This window comes from Meles meles, chromosome X (genome assembly GCF_922984935.1).
Source record: "Meles meles chromosome X, mMelMel3.1 paternal haplotype, whole genome shotgun sequence".
Taxonomy (NCBI): domain Eukaryota; kingdom Metazoa; phylum Chordata; class Mammalia; order Carnivora; family Mustelidae; genus Meles; species Meles meles.
The window spans coordinates 126,414-144,973 of NC_060087.1; the positions used below are offsets into that span (position 1 = coordinate 126,414).

The following is an 18,560-nucleotide window of genomic DNA, read 5'->3' on the forward strand; positions in this document are numbered from 1 at the left end:
CGGGCCCCGCTCTCGGGGGCGGAGGAGCAGCAGCTCCTCCAGACCTGGGTCCGGAAAAGGGGCAGACGGAGGAGCCCCAGGACAGGCCGGGGCCGGGCCCCCCTGCGCTCACAGCCAGGGCTCTGGGCTTTCTGCAGACTCGGGGCCTGGCTCGGCAGCCCCCGGGACCCTGGAAGGGGCGTCTCAGAGCCCCTCTGGGGCCAGGCTCGCACTCAGGCCGCTGCCGGGAGCATGTGGGTTTCCTGCAGGACTCGGGACACCCAGCTGCGCCTTCTCCCCGCCGAAGTTCCCTACCCGGAGCTGCACACGCTTGTCTCGTGAACGTCCCGCCGCCCGAAGGAAGTGAGCAGGCCGCCCCCACGAGCCACCGTCTCTGGCCTCAGCCCACTGGGGACAGGTGGACATGGGAAGGGAGGCGCCCACTGCCCGCCGACCACCCGTGTCCCTCCCGGCCGTCCCCACGTCCCGTCCCACACTCACCCGTCCTCCCACGGCTCCCCTGCAGCCTCCTCGGCCACCAAGATGTCGTACTCCTCGGCCGCATACTTCTCCCAGTCGGACAGCTCAGGGCCCTCGCTGTCGCTCTCCTGGACAAAACACGTGTGTCACGCGGCGCGGACGCGGCCGGCACCCCACGTGCCCCTTCGCCACACTCACCCTGAGCAGGGAGACCTGTTCCTTCTGCTCATGGTCGAGGTACTTCTCGATGTTGAAGAAGGTGTCGAAGAAGACGTTGGCGAGTTTACACTTCTTCAGGTCACGGAGGGTGATCTTCCCTGCAGGACACGACACGGTTCAGACCATTAGTCCCAGGCGGACTCGCACTAACCGGCGTCCGGCGCGGCTCGGGGAACGTGGCGCGATACCGCGTTTTCTGACCAAGCAGGCCTAAGGCGGCCGCGCGAGGTGCTTCCTGTGCGGGTGGGAGGCTAGGTCGCGGAGCAGTGCGGACCAGAAGCCGGGGGTCCCCTGTGCCCCCGAATGGGTCAGAAGACCGACAAGGACGCGGAGTGCAGGAACAGTCTCTGGCCACCAGGGGGCACCCGGGCACACATCATGGAGCAGGACAGGACGGGAGGACGGGAGGACGGGAGGACAGGAGGACAGCCACTGCTAGGGAGGAGGACCTGATGGGACGGCCCAGAACGACTCTCAAAGACCATAAATACCCCCCGACCAGGACCCCACAACGTGGAAACAACACTAATGTAGGTATCACAGTTTGGGAAAAGTCTCCCTCTGTCCCTTTGACCTCTGAAGTGTCCTGGGGTCCCTCCTTGTGCCACAGGTGGCCTCTCCCTGCACACCGCCTTCTCAGCTGAGGGGTGTCAGGAGGACCCCAGGTAGGATCCCAGGACGGGGAGGAGAAGGGGACGGGTGCCCATGGCACCGCTCCACACCAGGAACTTGGGCTTGAGGTCCCTGAGGTGGGAATCCGGGGAGCATAGGCAGGGAGACGTGGCGTCAGGGACATCTGCCTTCCTGACCCTGGCAGGACCGCTGTGCTCGCCCGACAGGTCAGGGCTCAGCACAGGTGAGAGCTGAGGCGGGACCCATGGGGCCTGAAGGAGACGGGAAGGTGGACAGCCGGGATACACAGTGGTGGCTCCACACCCAACAGGGACCACCACCGGCAAACAGGGTGCTCGAGTCACACATGACTCCAGCTCACCCAGTCCTGAGTGGGGGTCTTGTGACAATATGGTTGGTACCAAAGCTCCCCATCACCCCCGTCACCAACTCAGAGTACGGATGTTCATTCCGAGTGGGTGTCCCTTCACAAGGGTGTCTCTCACAGGGGCTATCACACCTCACATGGGGACATCTCCTCATATGAGGGAGTCCCCTCACTCAAGGGAAACGTGCCGTCACACAGAGGCATCCCATCTTACAGGAAGAACGTCGCATCACGTGGGGTATCCCTTACACGGGGGCGTGCCACAGGGGGACATCTCACACGGGAGGATCCTCTCACACAAGCACATCTCACATGGGGTGCCCCTCCCATCTTACAGAGGGGACTTACCCTCACGCAGGTAGGGACGCAATACCATGGGAATGTCTCCTTCGGTACCCCCTTACACAGGGGGACATCTCATACGGAGGGGGGGTGACATCACAGCCACTAGGAGAAATCACCTCACCCGATGTGTCCCTTCACACAGAAGGACACTCCCTCATGTTGGGAGGGCAGCGCATCACATCTCACAGGGGTGGGGCGTAGACATCACCTCACATTATGTGTCCCCTTACACAAAGGGACATCTCACACAATGTGTCCCCCTCACACAGGGACATCCTCTCACATTGTGTCTCCTCACACGGGGACATCTCACACAGGGCATTACATTTCATGGGGGAAGGGAAGTCACCTCACACAATGTGTCCCCCTCACACGAGGACATCTCATACAGGGGGACATCTCACAAGGGGGAGGACATCACATCTCATGGGGAAAATCACCTCACAGTGTGTCCCCTCATGATATCCCCTCACATGGGGTAACAACACATCACATCTCATGGCGGGGGAAGGAGATCACCTCACATTACGTGTCCTCTCACACAGGACATCTCACACAACCTGTCTCCTCACACAGGACATCTCGCACAAGGCACCACATGTCATGGGGGAGGAGAAATCACCTCCCGTGATGTGTCCCCTCACAAAGGGGAGTTCTCACATGGGGAGGCATCACAGCTCACGGGAGGAACCACCTCACACGATGTATCCCTTCACACAGGAGGATATCCCCTCAAATGGGGGGCATCACATCTCACGGGGGTGAGGGGAGATCATCTCACATTACATGTCTCCTCACACAAGAGGACATGTCACATGGGAGGCAGCATCACATCTCATGGGGGAACCACCTCATACAATGTGTCCCCTCACAAAGGGGCACATCTCACATGGGGGGTCATCATGCTCACAGGGGGAAAAATCACCTGACATGATGTGTCCCCTCACACAGGAGGCTATCCCCTCACATGGGGGGGGGGGCATCACATTTCACAGGGGCGGGGGGTAGAGATCACCTCACATTACGTGTCCCCTCACACAGGGGCACATCTCACATGATGTGTCCCCGTCACATGGGCACATCCCATCCCAGGGATACCTCTCCTCACACGATGCGTCCCTCACGTGAGGGGACATCGCAGCTCACAGTGAGGAATCCCCTCAGACACATCCCCTCACACGGCTACGTTCCCTCAGGAGGGATCATCCCCTCACACCGGGCGTCCCATCTCCAGGAACACTACCTTCGCTCTGCGGCTTCACCAGGTCCAGCATCTGGCAGAGGCAGTCCTCGAAGGGCAGGGCCTCGATGGCCATGCTGTCCAGCCTGCGGCACTGCTCCTCGTAGAAGTACTCCAGCTCAAACATGGACAGCGCGCCGTCCCCGTCCAGGTCCATGCAGCGGAACCAGTACTCGATGCTGCCGGCACAGGCGGTCCGCGCGAGCTGGGTACCGAACCCACTGGGCCTCACTGCACCCGGGGAGGACGCCATCCAGGCCAACCCTGCCCAGTGTGGACCCTGCCTGGGACCGGCCTTGCCTGGACGGACCCTTGGTGGCGCTCATGCTCGGGGACAGCCGCTAGCCCTCGGCCTCCAACTGCTGCACCGGGACAGCCGCCAAGTACGTACCTGGTTGGAGTTTTCTTGTCTTCTTCAGAGATCAAAAACCAAACAAAGTCAGCGTAGCTTATTTTTCCTTCTTTCTGGACTTTCCTGCCCCTGGGTTCAGGGTGGAGACCAACAGACAGACAGCATGTCGGGAGGAGCGGCTGAGGGGAGAGGCCCCGCCCGCCTCCCTGCGTCTGGCCCCGTCCCACGCGGGGCTCCTGCTTGGGGAAGGCCTGCAGAGGTCGCCCTGGGGCTGCAGACGGGGCAGGGGTGGCTTCTGTGGCCTCAGTCACAGCCGCCTCATGGCCTCCGATGCCCCTACTCCAGGGCCCCCTCAGACGCCCAGGGCCTGACATGACCCGCCAACGTGGGGCCGGTCCTCCCCCACCCCTTACTGAGGACCTCATGCGAGGCTGGTGCTCGCCCCCGTTCTTAGGGCCTCCTGCGACAAAGAGGTATGTCCCCTCATTTATGGTCTGGTGTAACACAACTGTGTCCCCCGACGACAGCACAGGACAAAGCTGTGTCTCCCCTTGTGAGCGTGTGTGAAGATGGCACGTGTCTCCCTTCACAACCTCCTGTGACAAAGATGTCCTCCACCATGACCCCTCGTGACACGTACCCTCCCTTATTTAGGACCTTGTGTGACAAGGTCCTTGTCACGTGTGTCCTCCTCACGACCTCCCAGGACAACGGCACTCGCCCTCAACAAGCAGCTCCCACTATGGAACGAGTGAGACAGACCTGGACTCAGGCACTGACCACTGGCCACAGCCGCAAGACGATGACCTCAGGACGTACCTGGTCACGGCGCCCGAGAATATCCTGTCGATCATCCTGGTGGATATGGCTGCGGAGACAGAGCCGGGCCATGAGCCGCCGGGGCTCAGGACCCGCAGGGCAGGTCGGCTCTGAAATGTCACAGCCCGGGGTGGGGGGGGGGGAGGGGGTGGCACCCGGGGACCCTCCTGTCCCGTGTGTGTCCTCCCTGGGGCGCTGCCCACGGCCTTCCTGTCCCGAAGACTGAGCCCAGTCAGAGCCGCAGAGTGAAAGCTGCCCCGGGGACGCCGAGACAGAGGCTGAGTGTGACGAGCACAGTCACACTCGCAGGTGCTCCGCCTCGGAACGCTCTCGCTCTGCGGTCCCAGCAAACGTCTAACTAAAAGCTGACGAACGAGAAGGGGAAAGCCCCGCGTCGGTCGGCTGGGGCAGCCGTCACAGAGCACCCGACGGGGCAGCTGAAGCACTCGGGCTTATCCTCTCCGTGTCCCGGGGGGCGGGGAGGCCGAGACCCAGGCGGGGCCGAGGTGGGCCCTCCCGAGGCCTCGCTGCTGGCCATGCGGACCCCGTGTTCTCCCTGGGTCCTCACGCCGCCGTCCCTCCGTGTGTGTCTGTGTCCCCATCCCCTCTTCTGTGAGACCCCCGTCCTAGGACATCAGGGCCACCGACGGACCTCGTTTGACCGTCACCACCTCCTTAGAGACCGCACTTGCACTCACAGGCCCGTTCTGGAGTCCCGGGGAACGTGCCTCCAGCGACGGAGTTCTGGGGGGACGCAGCTCAGCGCATAGCACGCCCGGCACCCACCAGACGGAGGAGCGGAGAGTCTCTTCCCACATCTCCCAGCCCGTCCCACACCTTAATGGGTGTCACCCGGGTGCAGAATGAGTGGGCGTCACGACAGGCGGAATCGTGCCTCCCCAGGAAACCACGTCCCAGTCTGATTCCCGGTACCCGGATGTGCGGCCTCGCATGGAAACAGGTCTTGCCAGATGCGATTCAGAGAAAGCCCTGGATGAGCGCATCCTGGGTCAGGGTGGCCCTAAATCCAGCGTCTCTCGTAAGAGGAGACACAGACGCAGAGGAGAAGCCACGGAGAGATGGAGGCAGAGACAGGAGGGAAGCGGCCACGGGCCCGGGGATATCTGGAGCCCCAGAAGCCGGAAGGACCCTCCCCGGGGACACAGCCCTGCGCCGCCTGGATCTCAGCCTCTGGTCCGCGGAGCTGGGCGAGGGTGCACTCCCGGCATGGGAGGGCCCGGGTGGTGGTTGCTTCTTCCAAGCCCTTCAGCAAACTCCTGTACAGCCCTCCTGGGACACGGCCCGTCAAGTCCTCGACCACGGATGCCCTGAGGACACTCTGCTGTGGCTTTAGGCCCGCATTACCGCAGCCCCAGAGCCAAGACCGCTCTCCCGGAGGCACACGTCCAAACCCTGAACGCACGGCTCATCCACGGAGACCTACCTCCGTGGGCTGCACGGGACAGGGTCAGCTCGGACCTGCCTGCCTTCCTGTCACAACACCCAGGTCAGGGTCGCACCCCAGCCTCAGCCTGGCTGCCGCCTGCGCCACGGGGCAACTCCGCGGGCACCAGCGCTCCGACGGCTGGAGCCTCCTTATGCAGGCAGGTCAGCACCGCACGGGTGTGCGTATCGTGAGCCACGTCTGCCCCCAACTGTGTGTCCTGCACATCCCACACGAGTCCCTGTCCCTCCCGTGTCTCTGCGTGTGCAGCGTCTCCCGTACGCACGTCCTGCGGGAACAGACCACTCCCGGACACCGGGGAAGGCAGTTTTAGACGTCGGGCCGCGGGCCTGGGGCGCTGGCCATGGCCGGCGGTACTGGACAGGGCAGGACACCGGAGGGGCTCTCGCAGGTCCCCTCGTCCCACGCAGGCCGCACACTCACCGTGGTCGTTGTGCCGGGCCAGGTCCTGGGAATCGATGAGCAGGTCGTGGTCCGTGTCCAGCTCCCAGAACTTGCAGTAAATGACGTAGAAGTGCTCGTAGGAGAAGTACTCGGTCAGCTGATTGATGTCCGCTTCCTCCTCCAAGAGCGCCACATTCTGCCAAAACACACCCAGCAGAGCGTTTGTCACGGCAGCTGGGTCTCCTGGGCGTGGCACCTCCCAGGTGTCCCTGGAGAGCCCAGAACTGGTCCCGCCGCGCCTGGGGCTGGGAGCGCGGCACCCAGGTCAGGAGCGCGGCACCCGGGTCGGGAGCACACTGCCGTCAGGCCTGCGCCTGAGACTCAGCCGGCCTCCTGCTGGCAACGCGCGGCAGCCCTGTGCGTGCCGATCCTCTCACAGCCCCGGGCCCCCTGCTGTGGGCGGATCGGCCCCTCCTCGTGAGTGCGCACGCGTGCACCGAACCTGACTGAAGACGACACCTCGCTCCCCAGTGCGTAGGGGTCGCTTCTCCTGCAGGACGGGGGTGGGCGACGATGGGTAGACGGGTACAGACGGAGAGAGGAGGGCGGAGAACGAAGGATGGAGAACGGGACACGAAGGGCTGACGGACGGAGGACAGACGGACGACAGTGGAAGACGGGAGGATGGAGAACGGGAGAAGGACAGTAGACAGGAATGTCGCCACAGAAGAGCACAGAGAACGGGAGAGACACGTGGAAACGAAAGGACGGAGACGGATGGAAGAGACTCAAGAGAGAAGACGGAGAACGGACAGGAAAGAGCAGAAGACAGGGCGCGGGACGGACGGCGGAGGGTGGAGGACGCGGGACAGATGGAGGAGGGTGGAAGACGGAAGACGGACGGTGGGGGTGGAGCACGCGGGACAGATGGCGGGGGGCGGAGGGCAGATGGACGGGTAGAGGGTGTGGTGTGGTGAACGGTCCAGGGCAGACGGTGGCGGACAGACCGGCGGACAGAAGGCGGAGGAGGGCAGACAGGACGGCCGGCGGACGGGTCGGGGACGTACGGGACCCATGTGCCCGCCGGCCGGCCGCCCACCTGCAGGAAGGTGCTCCTGCGCAGCTCCGCGCACGTGATCCTCCCCGACCAGGACCTGTTGACGGAGTAGAAGATCCTCTGGATGACCTGCGGGAGGGACGGCTGTCAGCAGGGCACGGCGAGGCCGCGGCACCCGTTCCGCGTGGACCGAACGTCTGCGCTGTGGACGCAGGCGCCTCTGAACCTCACGGCCCAGAGCGTGGCCACACGCGGTCCTGAGAGCCCAGACGGGCGCCCAGGCCAAGCGACAGCCGCCCAGGGGGTAGAGCACACGGCTCTCTGGGACGTCCCCGCCCACCCGCGCCCCGTGCTGGCGACAGACGTCCGGACCCACGGGAGCCACTGCAGAAGCTCGTGCCAGCCCCGGGCCACCTGCCTCTCCAGACCCTGTGCTCGGCCCCGCTCGGCAGGCGCGGCCAACATCTCATTCGTGGGCGAGGACATCGGGGCCAGATGGGCCGCAGCCCGAGGGTTCCCGTGGGTGCGGGGCTGGACGTGGGGCCTGCGGCAGCCGGCCACACCCGTGCACTCACCGTCGTGATGTAGCGGGAGTGGAACTCGGACGCCTCCTTCAGGAAGGCCAAGCCCGGGTGCGTGTTCACCACGTCCTGCACACAGAACACAAGACGGTCCTCTGGACCCGCAAAGCACCCGCCGAGCACGGACCCCGTGTCCGTCACCAGCCCCTGCCGCCTCCCCAGGGACGGGGCTGCTGCGCACGGGTCCCTCCGGCCCCACGGCTGCGCAGGGGGCAGATCCCGGGCAGCGAGGCTGTGCGTCCCCGCACGACCCCGGTCCGCGACAGCGAGCCCCGTGATCTCCGACCGCGGACCGGGACTCAACGCGTGTGAGGACACACGGGCCCGCACCGAGGTCCCCAGGGAGGTTTTAATGCCCTCGGTTTCCAAGCTACGGTCACATGCCCTGGAATAACCCTGGTACTCAGAACAGTGGCACAGGCGATCCCAGCCCAAAAGAACCGTCCATCCTCAACCCTCTCTCTCAGTCTGCGCAACGATGCCCTCAGCCTGAAGGGAGGCACAGAATGTTCCGGAACACCACGACCTCTTTCAACGCATCCGATGACACAGCCAGGGGCTGCAGTCCCCTTGTCTCTGTGGCCTCAGGCTCTGAAGCTGCACGAGGTCCCTCCGCTCACACACCCGCACCGCGCGGGCACACGAGGTCCCATCACACACGAGGCGCTGCCCCTGAGCCACCTCTGTGGGAAGCAGGCCCGAGGGAAGGGAGCCCGACCCCTAGCTTCTGTGCGGTGTCGACGCGGGGGCGGGCCCGGAGGAGGGAGTGGCGTGGGGCGCAGACGCGGGGCGTACCTGTAAGAACGGGACGAAGTCCTCCTGCACCAGGTAGTTGGCGCCGGGATTCATGAGCAGGTGCACGAACTTGGCCGCGTCGTCGTGGCAGCTCTGGAGAACCCTGCAAGGACGGAGGACGTCCCAACGGCGCCCGCACACCAGGCCCGCGAGGCCGCTGCCAACACGGCTGACGGGGCGGACACGGGGCCATGACCGAGCGTGATCCCGCGCTGGCCCAGGAGGGGACAGGACACCGTGCCCCGTGCCCTGGAGCTTAGCTCCGTCCTCTCGCCGTCTCGGCCACAGCAGCGTGAGCCCGTGATGCGGCCTCGGCCCCGGGACAGGCAGTCTGGGGACCCGCCTCCCCTCCCGGCACCCGCCCCCAACGCACAGGCCCGGGACTCACTTTCTCCACATGGCGACGAACTTGTGCACAGAGACGGCGCCCGTGCGCTCTCCCCCGGCGCTGCAGAACAGCGGCCCCTTCCAGTAGAGCGGGCAGCCACAGGCCTGCGGCAGAGGGCACAGCGGGCCGGCCGTCAGCGCCTCCGGACCCCCACGGCCGCTGCCACAGCCGCACGCTCCCGCCGGGATTTCGCGGCGATGCTCCCTGCAGACGGCCGGAGCTCCAAACCCGGCAGCCCCACGCCGATGAGCTCAGCGTTCCCTCCGAACGCAAGACGCGCGTTCCTTCCCGCGCACCAGGGACAGCACGACGTCCTGGTGCCGCTGCCCCTTCAGGTGACAGGAACGCAGCGCGGGGACGGGAACAGCCCACGCCCTGCCCAGCACACAGTGCAGCAGCAGGCGGCCAGCGGGTCCCCTCGCAGCAGTGTGCGAGTCCAGCAGCAGCTCACGACGGCCGCGGGGAGGGAACCGACGGCAGAAACGAGGGAGGGCGTGCGACACGACACGGAAAGTCCCGGCCATCGGAACGTAGCTCGCGGGCACGGAGCGGGGTGTGCGCACGTGTACCGAGCCCCCACCTGCAGAACGCAGCCCCGAAGGAACGCCAGCACGGGCACACGTGAACGAGAACGAAAGCCAATGGCCATACAGTAAATCCGCGAAGGCGAAAGTCCGTTCTTGAAAGATGTACAAAACCAGCACCGTCCGCAGCACCGGCCAGAGCCGGAGCCGGAGGACACAAGTTACCAACGTGAGCCGTCCCCGCGGCCCCCACACGCGTGAGGGACGCGGGAAGTGGACTTCCGCTCCTTCATGCCCACACGTGCCGCGGCACCATGACCGGCACACGCCACCCGACGGAGGCTGAACCGCACCCGAAGGGACACAACCGAAAGCCCGCACAGAGCCGAACGTCTGCGCGACACTGATTCTGGAAACTTCCCCGGGAACGGCGCAGACCCCCGCGGCTCCCTAGCAAACCCGTTAGTTCGGGAGGAAATCGTTCCGGCGACACACAGACTCTTCCAGGGCTAAACAAGGAACGTCTCCTATTTCTTGTCCTGAGGCCAACAGCAGATGCTGAAATCCGCCAAGGACGCAAGGAGACCGTGCGCCGGTCGTCCCTCGTCAACACGGACGCAGAAATCCCGTGCAAACACACTCACTGACTCCAGCCAGCAAAGAAACAGTAACGAAGAAACAACACACCAGGAAACTGCGAACTGGATTATGGCCACCGAGGTCTGGTTGGGGGTTTACGTCGCCGCTCACCAAAGACCTGGGTTCGCCATCGTGACTTCTTAGAATCCTCGTCTCCCGGGCTGTCCGGGCGGCCTCTCGGAACGGCTCAGGAAGCGCCCCTGCCCAGTGTGTGTTCTGGCGCGTTCTCTTTGCAGTCACGTTTGACTTTGACGTAGATGTTCTGTGGAATCCCCAGGGAAGCCGTCTGCGGTTGGGGTTGTGTCTTTCTGGGAGGGGCATGTTCCGTTCCTAACTGTGATTTCCCTTCTCGGTGTGTCATTTTTATCTAATTTTTTTTACTTTTTTACAAACACATAATGAATTATCAGCCCCAGGGCTGCGGGTCTGGGCATGGTCCTTCACAGCCCTCCCCACAGCACATGCCCTCCCCGATTCGGTGCGTCCGTACGGCCAGAGTCTGCTCGCAGTTCCTCACGGGTGCCGTGACGGCGTGTGTCTCCCCCGTGTCCGTCCAGGCCCCGAGGTGGTGACCTTGTGGGGGAGACACGGGGCCTACGAGTCCCTCTCTCCGGAGCTCTAGTGAGGCCGCTCCAGGCCCTCAGGCCTCCACGTGCGTCTTCTGTCCAGGCTCTTCACCGGCTCGACCAGGAAGTGCTCCGTTTCTCTGGTTTTTCCCAAGGACGGGCTTCTGGTGTCCGCGATGGTTTTCCTGGTGACGTTCTGTGACGTCGGCTTCCGGCTTTCTCGGACTTCCTGCCTTCGACCTCCCTCGGGATCGTCATGTTCTGTGCGGTTCCTGAACAAGGCCGTTCTGGCCCACCTTGGTCTGCCGACGTGGCCTGCAACCCGCAGGCTTCCCACGCAGGGACGGGCCGTGTGTTTTCACGTTTGTTCGGCGTCAGCGAGCTCGCAGCTGGACTTGTCATTTCTACTTTGCCTGCTGCGGTGTTTAGGATTCTGTTTCCAGTTCCAAAACTCGTAGCTTCTGTGGACGTCTTTCTCTGACGGATTCCTGGTTGCTTCTGCTTTCGGCATGGAAATACTCCACGTCTGTCCCGGGAAGTGCGCTTAGACGTGAGCTGCGGCCAGGACGGCCTCGGGGGGAGGGGCCTGTCTGCGTGGAGACCGAGCCCGCTCGCAGCTGGTCTGACGGTGTTTCCGTGTTGGCGTTTCCGCCCTCGTCAGGGCTGGAGCGAGCAGGGCTGAGCTCCCGTTTGTGTCGTGGGGCCCGAGTGTGCACAATGCAGGCTTTCTGTCCTGTGTCCCCGTGGCGTGGGACCTGCATCCCGTCGGTGCTGTTCCCACATGCAGAGCACCACGTTTGCGCTCGTCCAAGACGAAAGAGCCGTCGGCACGCGGAGGAGGGCCAGGACCTCCGTCCGTGCTGGGGGGCGTCGGCAGGAGGCCGGCCTCGTGGATGGAGACGCGCGGCCCAAGCCGGGCACGGAGGGGGACGGCCCACCATCTCCGTGCACAGATCTGACCGCGCACTCGTAGCCACAGCACCTGAAACGGAGCGTGACCCAACAGGACGTTGATGACCCCGTCGGTAAGATCCTCACGTGAGAGGGCGGGCTCATCGTCCAAGACGCTGGTCGTGGGGAACGCGACACAACATGCCCGTGACTGCCCGTGGTGAGGACCGTGGGAAACGGGTACGACGGGGTGGTCGGCCCGTGCTCCAGCAGAGGGTGCCGAGCTCTGCAGGCGCAGGTCCCCAGTGGTCCCGTGGAGGTCGAGCCCCAGGGCTGGGGTGTGCGTACGTGCGCTCTTGGGCTCCATTACGGCCCAGGGTCGACCTGGATGAATGGGACCAGGGCCCTGAAACGAGGGAGCCGGGAGCCCCCAGCCCTGGCCTCCGAGTGAGGACACTGCGCAGAGACGTCGTCCGTGAACGGGGAAGAGGCCTGACCCACGCGCCCCGACCACAGACGTCCGGCGTGCGGAAGCGTCAGAAAGAACGTCCGTCGTCGTGGCCTTGGTGCGACAGAACCGCCCAGCCCGTGCCGGTTCGTCACCGCAGCCTGAACAGAGACACGTGGCCGGTGGCAAGCAGCGTCGCAGCCGTGGGGGCCCGAGGCCCGTGGGTGCAGCTGGAACGCGAAACGCCGCGGTGCTGTGGAAGCCACGTGAGCAGGTTCTCCGAGAACCACGGAACGGTCACGTAACCCGGTAAGTCCAGAGTTGGGTCGGCAACTGCACGCACACACAGACGCACCCGGAAAATCACCGCACACGGGGACCCTCACAGATCCTGACACGGGCACGTTCACAGGGTGTCCGTCGGGGTCGCGGACAGCGGACCGCACCGGGCGCCCATCCACAGGGGAACAGGCAGACACACGTGGTCCACCCACACAGACGCATATTACTTGGCCGTGAAGACGAGCAGAGTGCTGAGACCTGCTGCCTCCACGAGGGACCCCAAGGACACGAAAAATCCAGCACAGAGCAAGCCAGGCACACAGGAAGTGGACAGTGTGCCAGGACCTGGGGCAGGGAATCAGGTCTCTTGAGGTGATGAGAACGTTCTGGAACCGGACCGTGGTAATGCCTGCGAAACACCGTACGTGTCTTAAGTGTGTCTGAATTCTACTTTCGTGGGGTGAAGATGCCGACGGCATGTTACGCACGTTTTGCCACAATAAAGAAGCATCCACTGTCTCATTCTGTTCATGAACGATTCCAGGGAACTCGCCTCCCCCACCGTGACCGAGGTCCCGCGGCAGCCTGCGCACGAGAGGGGTGGCCTGGAAAAGGGCAGAGTCTGGGCAGGTCGGAAGAGTGTGTCGTCTGGACTCTGCCTAGTTTCCAGGGAACACATACGTCCCAGCTCCTCAGGTCACGCACGGGAACCACGGGCTGTGTGTCACAGACGAGTCACACCTCAAGGACGCTCCGGAACGGAAGAAAGATGGACTGTGAGAAACGCACGCGTGAGAAGCTGTTCAACAAAATCACGGGGGACGTGACGCCGCGATGACCTACACGCGCACACGTGGGAGGACGGCTGAACCGGCCACGTGTGGAAACTGAGTGCCGGTGAGGTCACGTGAGAACCGGTGCCCTCGAGCACCGCGGGCCGGAGACGTGGACAGACAGCCACTCCGGAGAGCAGCTCCGCAGCTTCGTACAAAATCAGCCACCAACAGTTCAAGTCTGCGCGTTTGCTCTGAGACAGGCAGACGTGCGCACGAGTCTTGCACGCGCACACACAACAGCAGCTCTACTCACAAAACACAACAGATACAACAAAGCGTCTCCCACTGGGAAACACGTAAGTCACAGAGCGTGCACACACGGGCCACCGTCTGGTACTCGGTGCCTCTGCTGGGGAGAACAGTACAATTATTCGGTGCCAAAGACAGCAGACACCGAGGACAGTGCACTGCACGGTTCTCGTCACGTGACATTCCTGCACAGGCAAAACCGCAACACCGGACCACGTGTGTGTGTGACACGGCCGGGAAGGCAGGGATGGGACCGGCTGCAAGGACCGTCTCGCAGCCGCGATGGGGCTCCCTGCCTGACGAGGTGGCGCATGGGCGCATGGGCCAGGATTTAGCACGTTGGACTCGTCACACTGGGAATCTTGCTGTACGAACACTCTACGTCCATAACCAGAACAAGAAGGGGTGGGTCGTTCTGGAAGCGAGGAGGGAATGACGGAACGGGAAAAACCACCAGAGAGTGACACACGTGAGAGCAGGAACCGTGAGATGAGAAAAGAAAGCCGTAACCCACGGAGCGGACGGAAGCTCATCCGAGAGACAACGAAAATCCATCTCCATGGGGAACAGACAAGGAAGGAAGCAGAAGTAAATAACCCCACAAACGAAGGCCACACACCCAGATCTGGTACAGGTTTTGAAAACGATACGAGAAGAGGAAAGATGTTCAAGCAATAAATGTGTAAGTTATACAAACAACCGTTTGAGAACATGAATTGGTGAAAATTTACTGAACAAATTAAAATCCCAAGCAGAGCCAACACCGAGGGATGTCCACGCCGGAAGGAGTAAAACTTTCTGCGCAGAGAGCCGTGCACCGCGGCCGGGGGAGAACAGCAACGCACACAGGAACTATGCACACATCTCACGGAACAACCTTCGCTGAAATTCCACCATAATGTGTCCACACATCGACAGAAATGGGGACCAGATGGCCCTGGATGCCCTTTCTCGCGCATCTGACCGCCAGACTGCAGGCACGAGACCGCGTTCGCAGCTCGGGCAGATGACGAGTCAGTCCGGCCATCATCCGTACGCTGACCCTGAGGGTTGAGACGGCACAGCCCTTACGGAGGGGAACGTGGGACCACGAGACAGTATCCCAGGTGTGTGTGTCCTGTCACCCACTAACCCTGCCTACGCAACCTTCCCGAGACACAGGAACGGGATGTGAAAGGATGCGCACATCCGATGTTTGCTGCACTGTCCCCTGAGGGTCCCGCGGACACTCCCTGTGCCCCCACGAGGAACCGGCGGCCCCTCCCTATTTCTGCACGTCCCCACGATGGACCGACGGCCCCTCCCTGCGTCCGTCCGCAGGTCCCCACGACGGGCCGGCGGCCTCCCTGTGCGGAGGGTGAATGCAGACACGGCTCTCCCCACAGCGGAGTGCTGCGCCTCTGCAGGAAGGAAGGGGCACGAACCACAAAGCCCTGGCTGTGCTCAGAGCACAGGGAATCCTGCCAGTGCCCACGCAAACACGTTCGTGTTTTAATTTCGGCGGCACAGACGTGTGAGGGAACTACGGGAGTCACCGTAGCTCCCTGAGTCCGTCTGCGACGAACAAGAAGCATAAAAAGCCCGAGTTCTTTGTGAAGGACCCGGCACCGTGCGTGTTATCTGGCTCAGGCAGACAGCACGGTGCGTGGCTCTGTGTGCCCGGCTCCCACCACTCACGCCACCGTAAGAAAGTAAGTCGGCGCTGCAAGTTCTCTCCGGGCTGCGCAATGTGCCGCGTCACCCTGGGTCTCCTGGACGCTTCAGTGAAAATGGGAAAATCTGCTTCTTACCACCAAAACCAGCTTCTTCCCCAGCCAAGGGGCCAAGCGATCTCAGCTCTGGTAAAGCCCACCGTCTCGGAGGGACGTTCTCACAGGTAACTGACGCTGCAGCCGGACATCGGGCAGTTTGCTGGCCGAGTTCTGGAAGAGACATGACAGGGCGCGTGCGGGATCCGTGGGAACGTGAAGGACCACAGAGGAACGCTGACCGCGGGAACCCTGCTGCTGGCACGGGGCGAGGAGCCGTGCGTGTGGAGCCAGAGAAGTCAGCGAGAGCCAATGATCGACACAGACGAGGCTGTGAGGGAAAGTCAGGTGCGTCCCAGAGCACGTGACTCCAGAAACAAGCTTCACGGAAGGGAACTCTCTGAGACATTTCACAACATTGAAAGCACAAAGGGCACAAGGTTGGAAGTGAGCCAGACTCAGGAGCAGGACCAGAGCCAGGCACAGAAGAGGGGCTCACGTTACCATACACCAGGCGATGCAGGGACGAGCCCCACTCAAGCATCATTTGCTAATGTTTTACAAAGAAGTGCAACACCAGCCTTTAGAATTTCTAACGTTTTAACTGACAGGGCAACAAAAATTGGTCTGTTTTTTTCCATGTCCCCATGCATTTATAAGAAATGATAGGAAAGTTTCTAATGTCTTGACAAACATGTTTTAAAAGTTCCAGAACACTTGTGACTTCCCCCCGGATAACACAGACCTGCATAGCTTCGGCTTGCATGGTCAGTAGCGTTTACAGTCCATGCTATGGTACAAAGCGAGGACCACGTGGACAGACACGGCATGAGCGCCACGATACCATGTTCGCTGCGAAAATACCCACGTGCAGGACAGCGTGCTACTTTCTACCTCAGCACAGCATGAAATTACTTATGTATGTACATTTCCATATTATGTGCGCATTTCGTAACATATGTTTATGTCCATACGTTTGCTCGTACTGAAAAACAAAACAGTAAACCAAAACTGTGACCACCATTCCTTCTGGGCAGAGGAAAAGAACACGGGGAAACAGGCACAGAATGTGTACTTCTCTGAATATAAATGATTTGGGGGTTTGGCCTTGGAACCATGCATGTTTTTGCACACTTCTAAAACAACACTTAAAAGAAACTTTACGAGCCTAATTCACAAAGGAAGAAAACATTTCTGAACTCATGCTCGGAGACAAGTATTACTCTAACATCAAAAGCAGACAAAGGAGTCACAAAACTGCAATCAGTGCTTTTTATGAATGTGAACGGAGCAAAAATCGTCAACAAAATCCGAGCAAACAGAATCCAAGAACGTAGAAAAACGACTATGCACCTGGGCCACAGGGGACGTATTCCAGGAATGCAAGGTTGGTTTAGTGCTGGGAAGACCAGCTGTATCGCAGCTGTATCGCAGAATACACTGTATCAGCAGAAAGAAACACCAAAGCCATCCGCGCAGATGCAGAAAAAGCTGGGACCAATCCAACACCCTTTCCAAATAAACACTCAGCACACAAGCAATGGAAAGAAACGTCCTCAGCCTGACAAAGGGGCTGTGAAAAGCTCACAGCGACAGCACGTTTCGTGGTGGAGGAGCGGATACTTTCCCCATAACAGTGGCAGTGACACAGGAGACCCCACACTCCTTCTCCCCAGAGCCGCGCGGGAGGCCTCCCACAGCAGGCAGACATGGGGACGGAACAGCAGACGCACACACTGGGAAGGAAGAAGCCCACCGATTCCTGCTTGTCGGTTCCTACTCTATGGAACGTTCACGGATCCTCCAAACGGCGTCACAAGACATATGTGAGTTCACGAGGACACGGGACACGAGAGGAACACACAACAGTCAACTGCATTTTTACACACTTGCAATGAACAACCTGAACATCACGTTTAGGAAACAATCCCAGGGTAAACCACCCAAAAGAATAAAAGCTCTGAACCCATTCAACAAAAGGCGTGCAAAGCACACTTAAAACCACAGAGTGCTTCTGAAAGGAAAAGGGTAATTACAGGGAGAGAAGCTTCTGGACGTGGATGAGAAGACGGAACATGAAGATGGCGCGGTCTGCGAACTGATGTACAGACCAACATGACCCGTATCAGGGGAGCTGCTGGCCTCTCTGCAGAAACCAACGAGCTGACCCTAGAAATCACACGGCGTGACAAGGAGCCCCAGGGAGCCCCGGCAATCCTGAGCAAGAACGAATCGGAGGAGCTACACTTCCCTGTCTGAAAACCTACTACCAAGCAACGGTGATGAAGACGGTATTGTCTTGGCTGAAAAATGGAAATTCGGGTCTATGCAATGAACTGAGAATCCAGCGATAAACCCTCATTTCACGATCAACTCATTTCCCATGAGGGAGACCAGTCCATGTGGAAAGACACATCCTCTCCAGACATGGTGCCAGGACGCCTTGATCTGCACACGGAGAAGACGAAGTTGTGCCCCAACGTTGCTCCTGACAAACGCCAACTTGAAACAAACCCAAGACACACGCGTAAGAGGTGGAACTAGACAACCCGCCGGAAAAGAAAGAATAAATCTTCATGACCTTAGATTTGGTGAGGATTTCTCCAACAGGACACCAAAAGCACAAGAAACAAATGTAAAAGCAGATAAAAGGAAGCATGTCACGATGAAAACCTAAATGCCACCCAAACGTGTACAATGACACAGCCATGGGGAGGAAATATGTGTGCACCACGCATCTGATCACAGACTTGCGTCTATGACACACAAAGCATTCTTAGAGTTCAACAACGGCACGACAACCGAGAAATGGGCAAAGGATGCGAACAGACACGTGTGCAGAGATGTACAAACGGCCAACACGCACGGGAAGAGATGCACACGATCGTCAGTCGGCAAGAGAACCACACGTCAATCCCAGAATGAGAGAGCAGCGCACACACACCAGGGTCAGCGTCTCGCATCCCAGAAGAGGACAGCACGCAACCTCTTTCACTGCCGGTGGGCACGGAAATGGTGCGGGTGTTTGGAGACGTGGTCATGGTCCCACAAGCAGCTGCACAGCATTTCCGCCTGACCCCGCACGACCACTCCCGGCTGCGCACCCAAGAGAAAGGTCATGTGGGCACAAGACACCTCTGGGTGCATGTTCTCAGCAGCCAGAACAACAGAAACATCCGCGAACGGCTGGCTGGATAAACATCGGACGTCAGAGAAAAGAAGGAGGTGCAGACGCGTGCGAACATGGGAGCGCGTTCTGAACAGACGCTCCAC

General features: G+C 61.0%; 1 protein-coding gene across 3 annotated transcripts in view; it reads right to left on the minus strand.

The window, feature by feature from the left end:
- The window catches only part of LOC123934922 (serine/threonine-protein phosphatase 2A regulatory subunit B'' subunit beta-like), a 38,635-nt gene that overhangs the window by 3,348 nt on the left and 16,727 nt on the right, over positions 1-18,560 (minus strand). For all 3 annotated transcript variants that reach the window (XM_045995156.1, XM_045995157.1, XM_045995155.1), the window contains exons 3-12: positions 9,105-9,208; positions 8,717-8,819; positions 7,916-7,990; positions 7,383-7,469; positions 6,323-6,479; positions 4,435-4,483; positions 3,655-3,744; positions 3,267-3,442; positions 658-776; positions 481-587 (exon numbers count right to left, since the gene is read on the minus strand). In XM_045995156.1, coding sequence (XP_045851112.1) covers positions 481-587; positions 658-776; positions 3,267-3,442; positions 3,655-3,744; positions 4,435-4,483; positions 6,323-6,479; positions 7,383-7,469; positions 7,916-7,990; positions 8,717-8,819; positions 9,105-9,208 — 1,067 coding nt within the window. The remainder of the gene's footprint in view (positions 1-480; positions 588-657; positions 777-3,266; positions 3,443-3,654; positions 3,745-4,434; positions 4,484-6,322; positions 6,480-7,382; positions 7,470-7,915; positions 7,991-8,716; positions 8,820-9,104; positions 9,209-18,560) is intronic.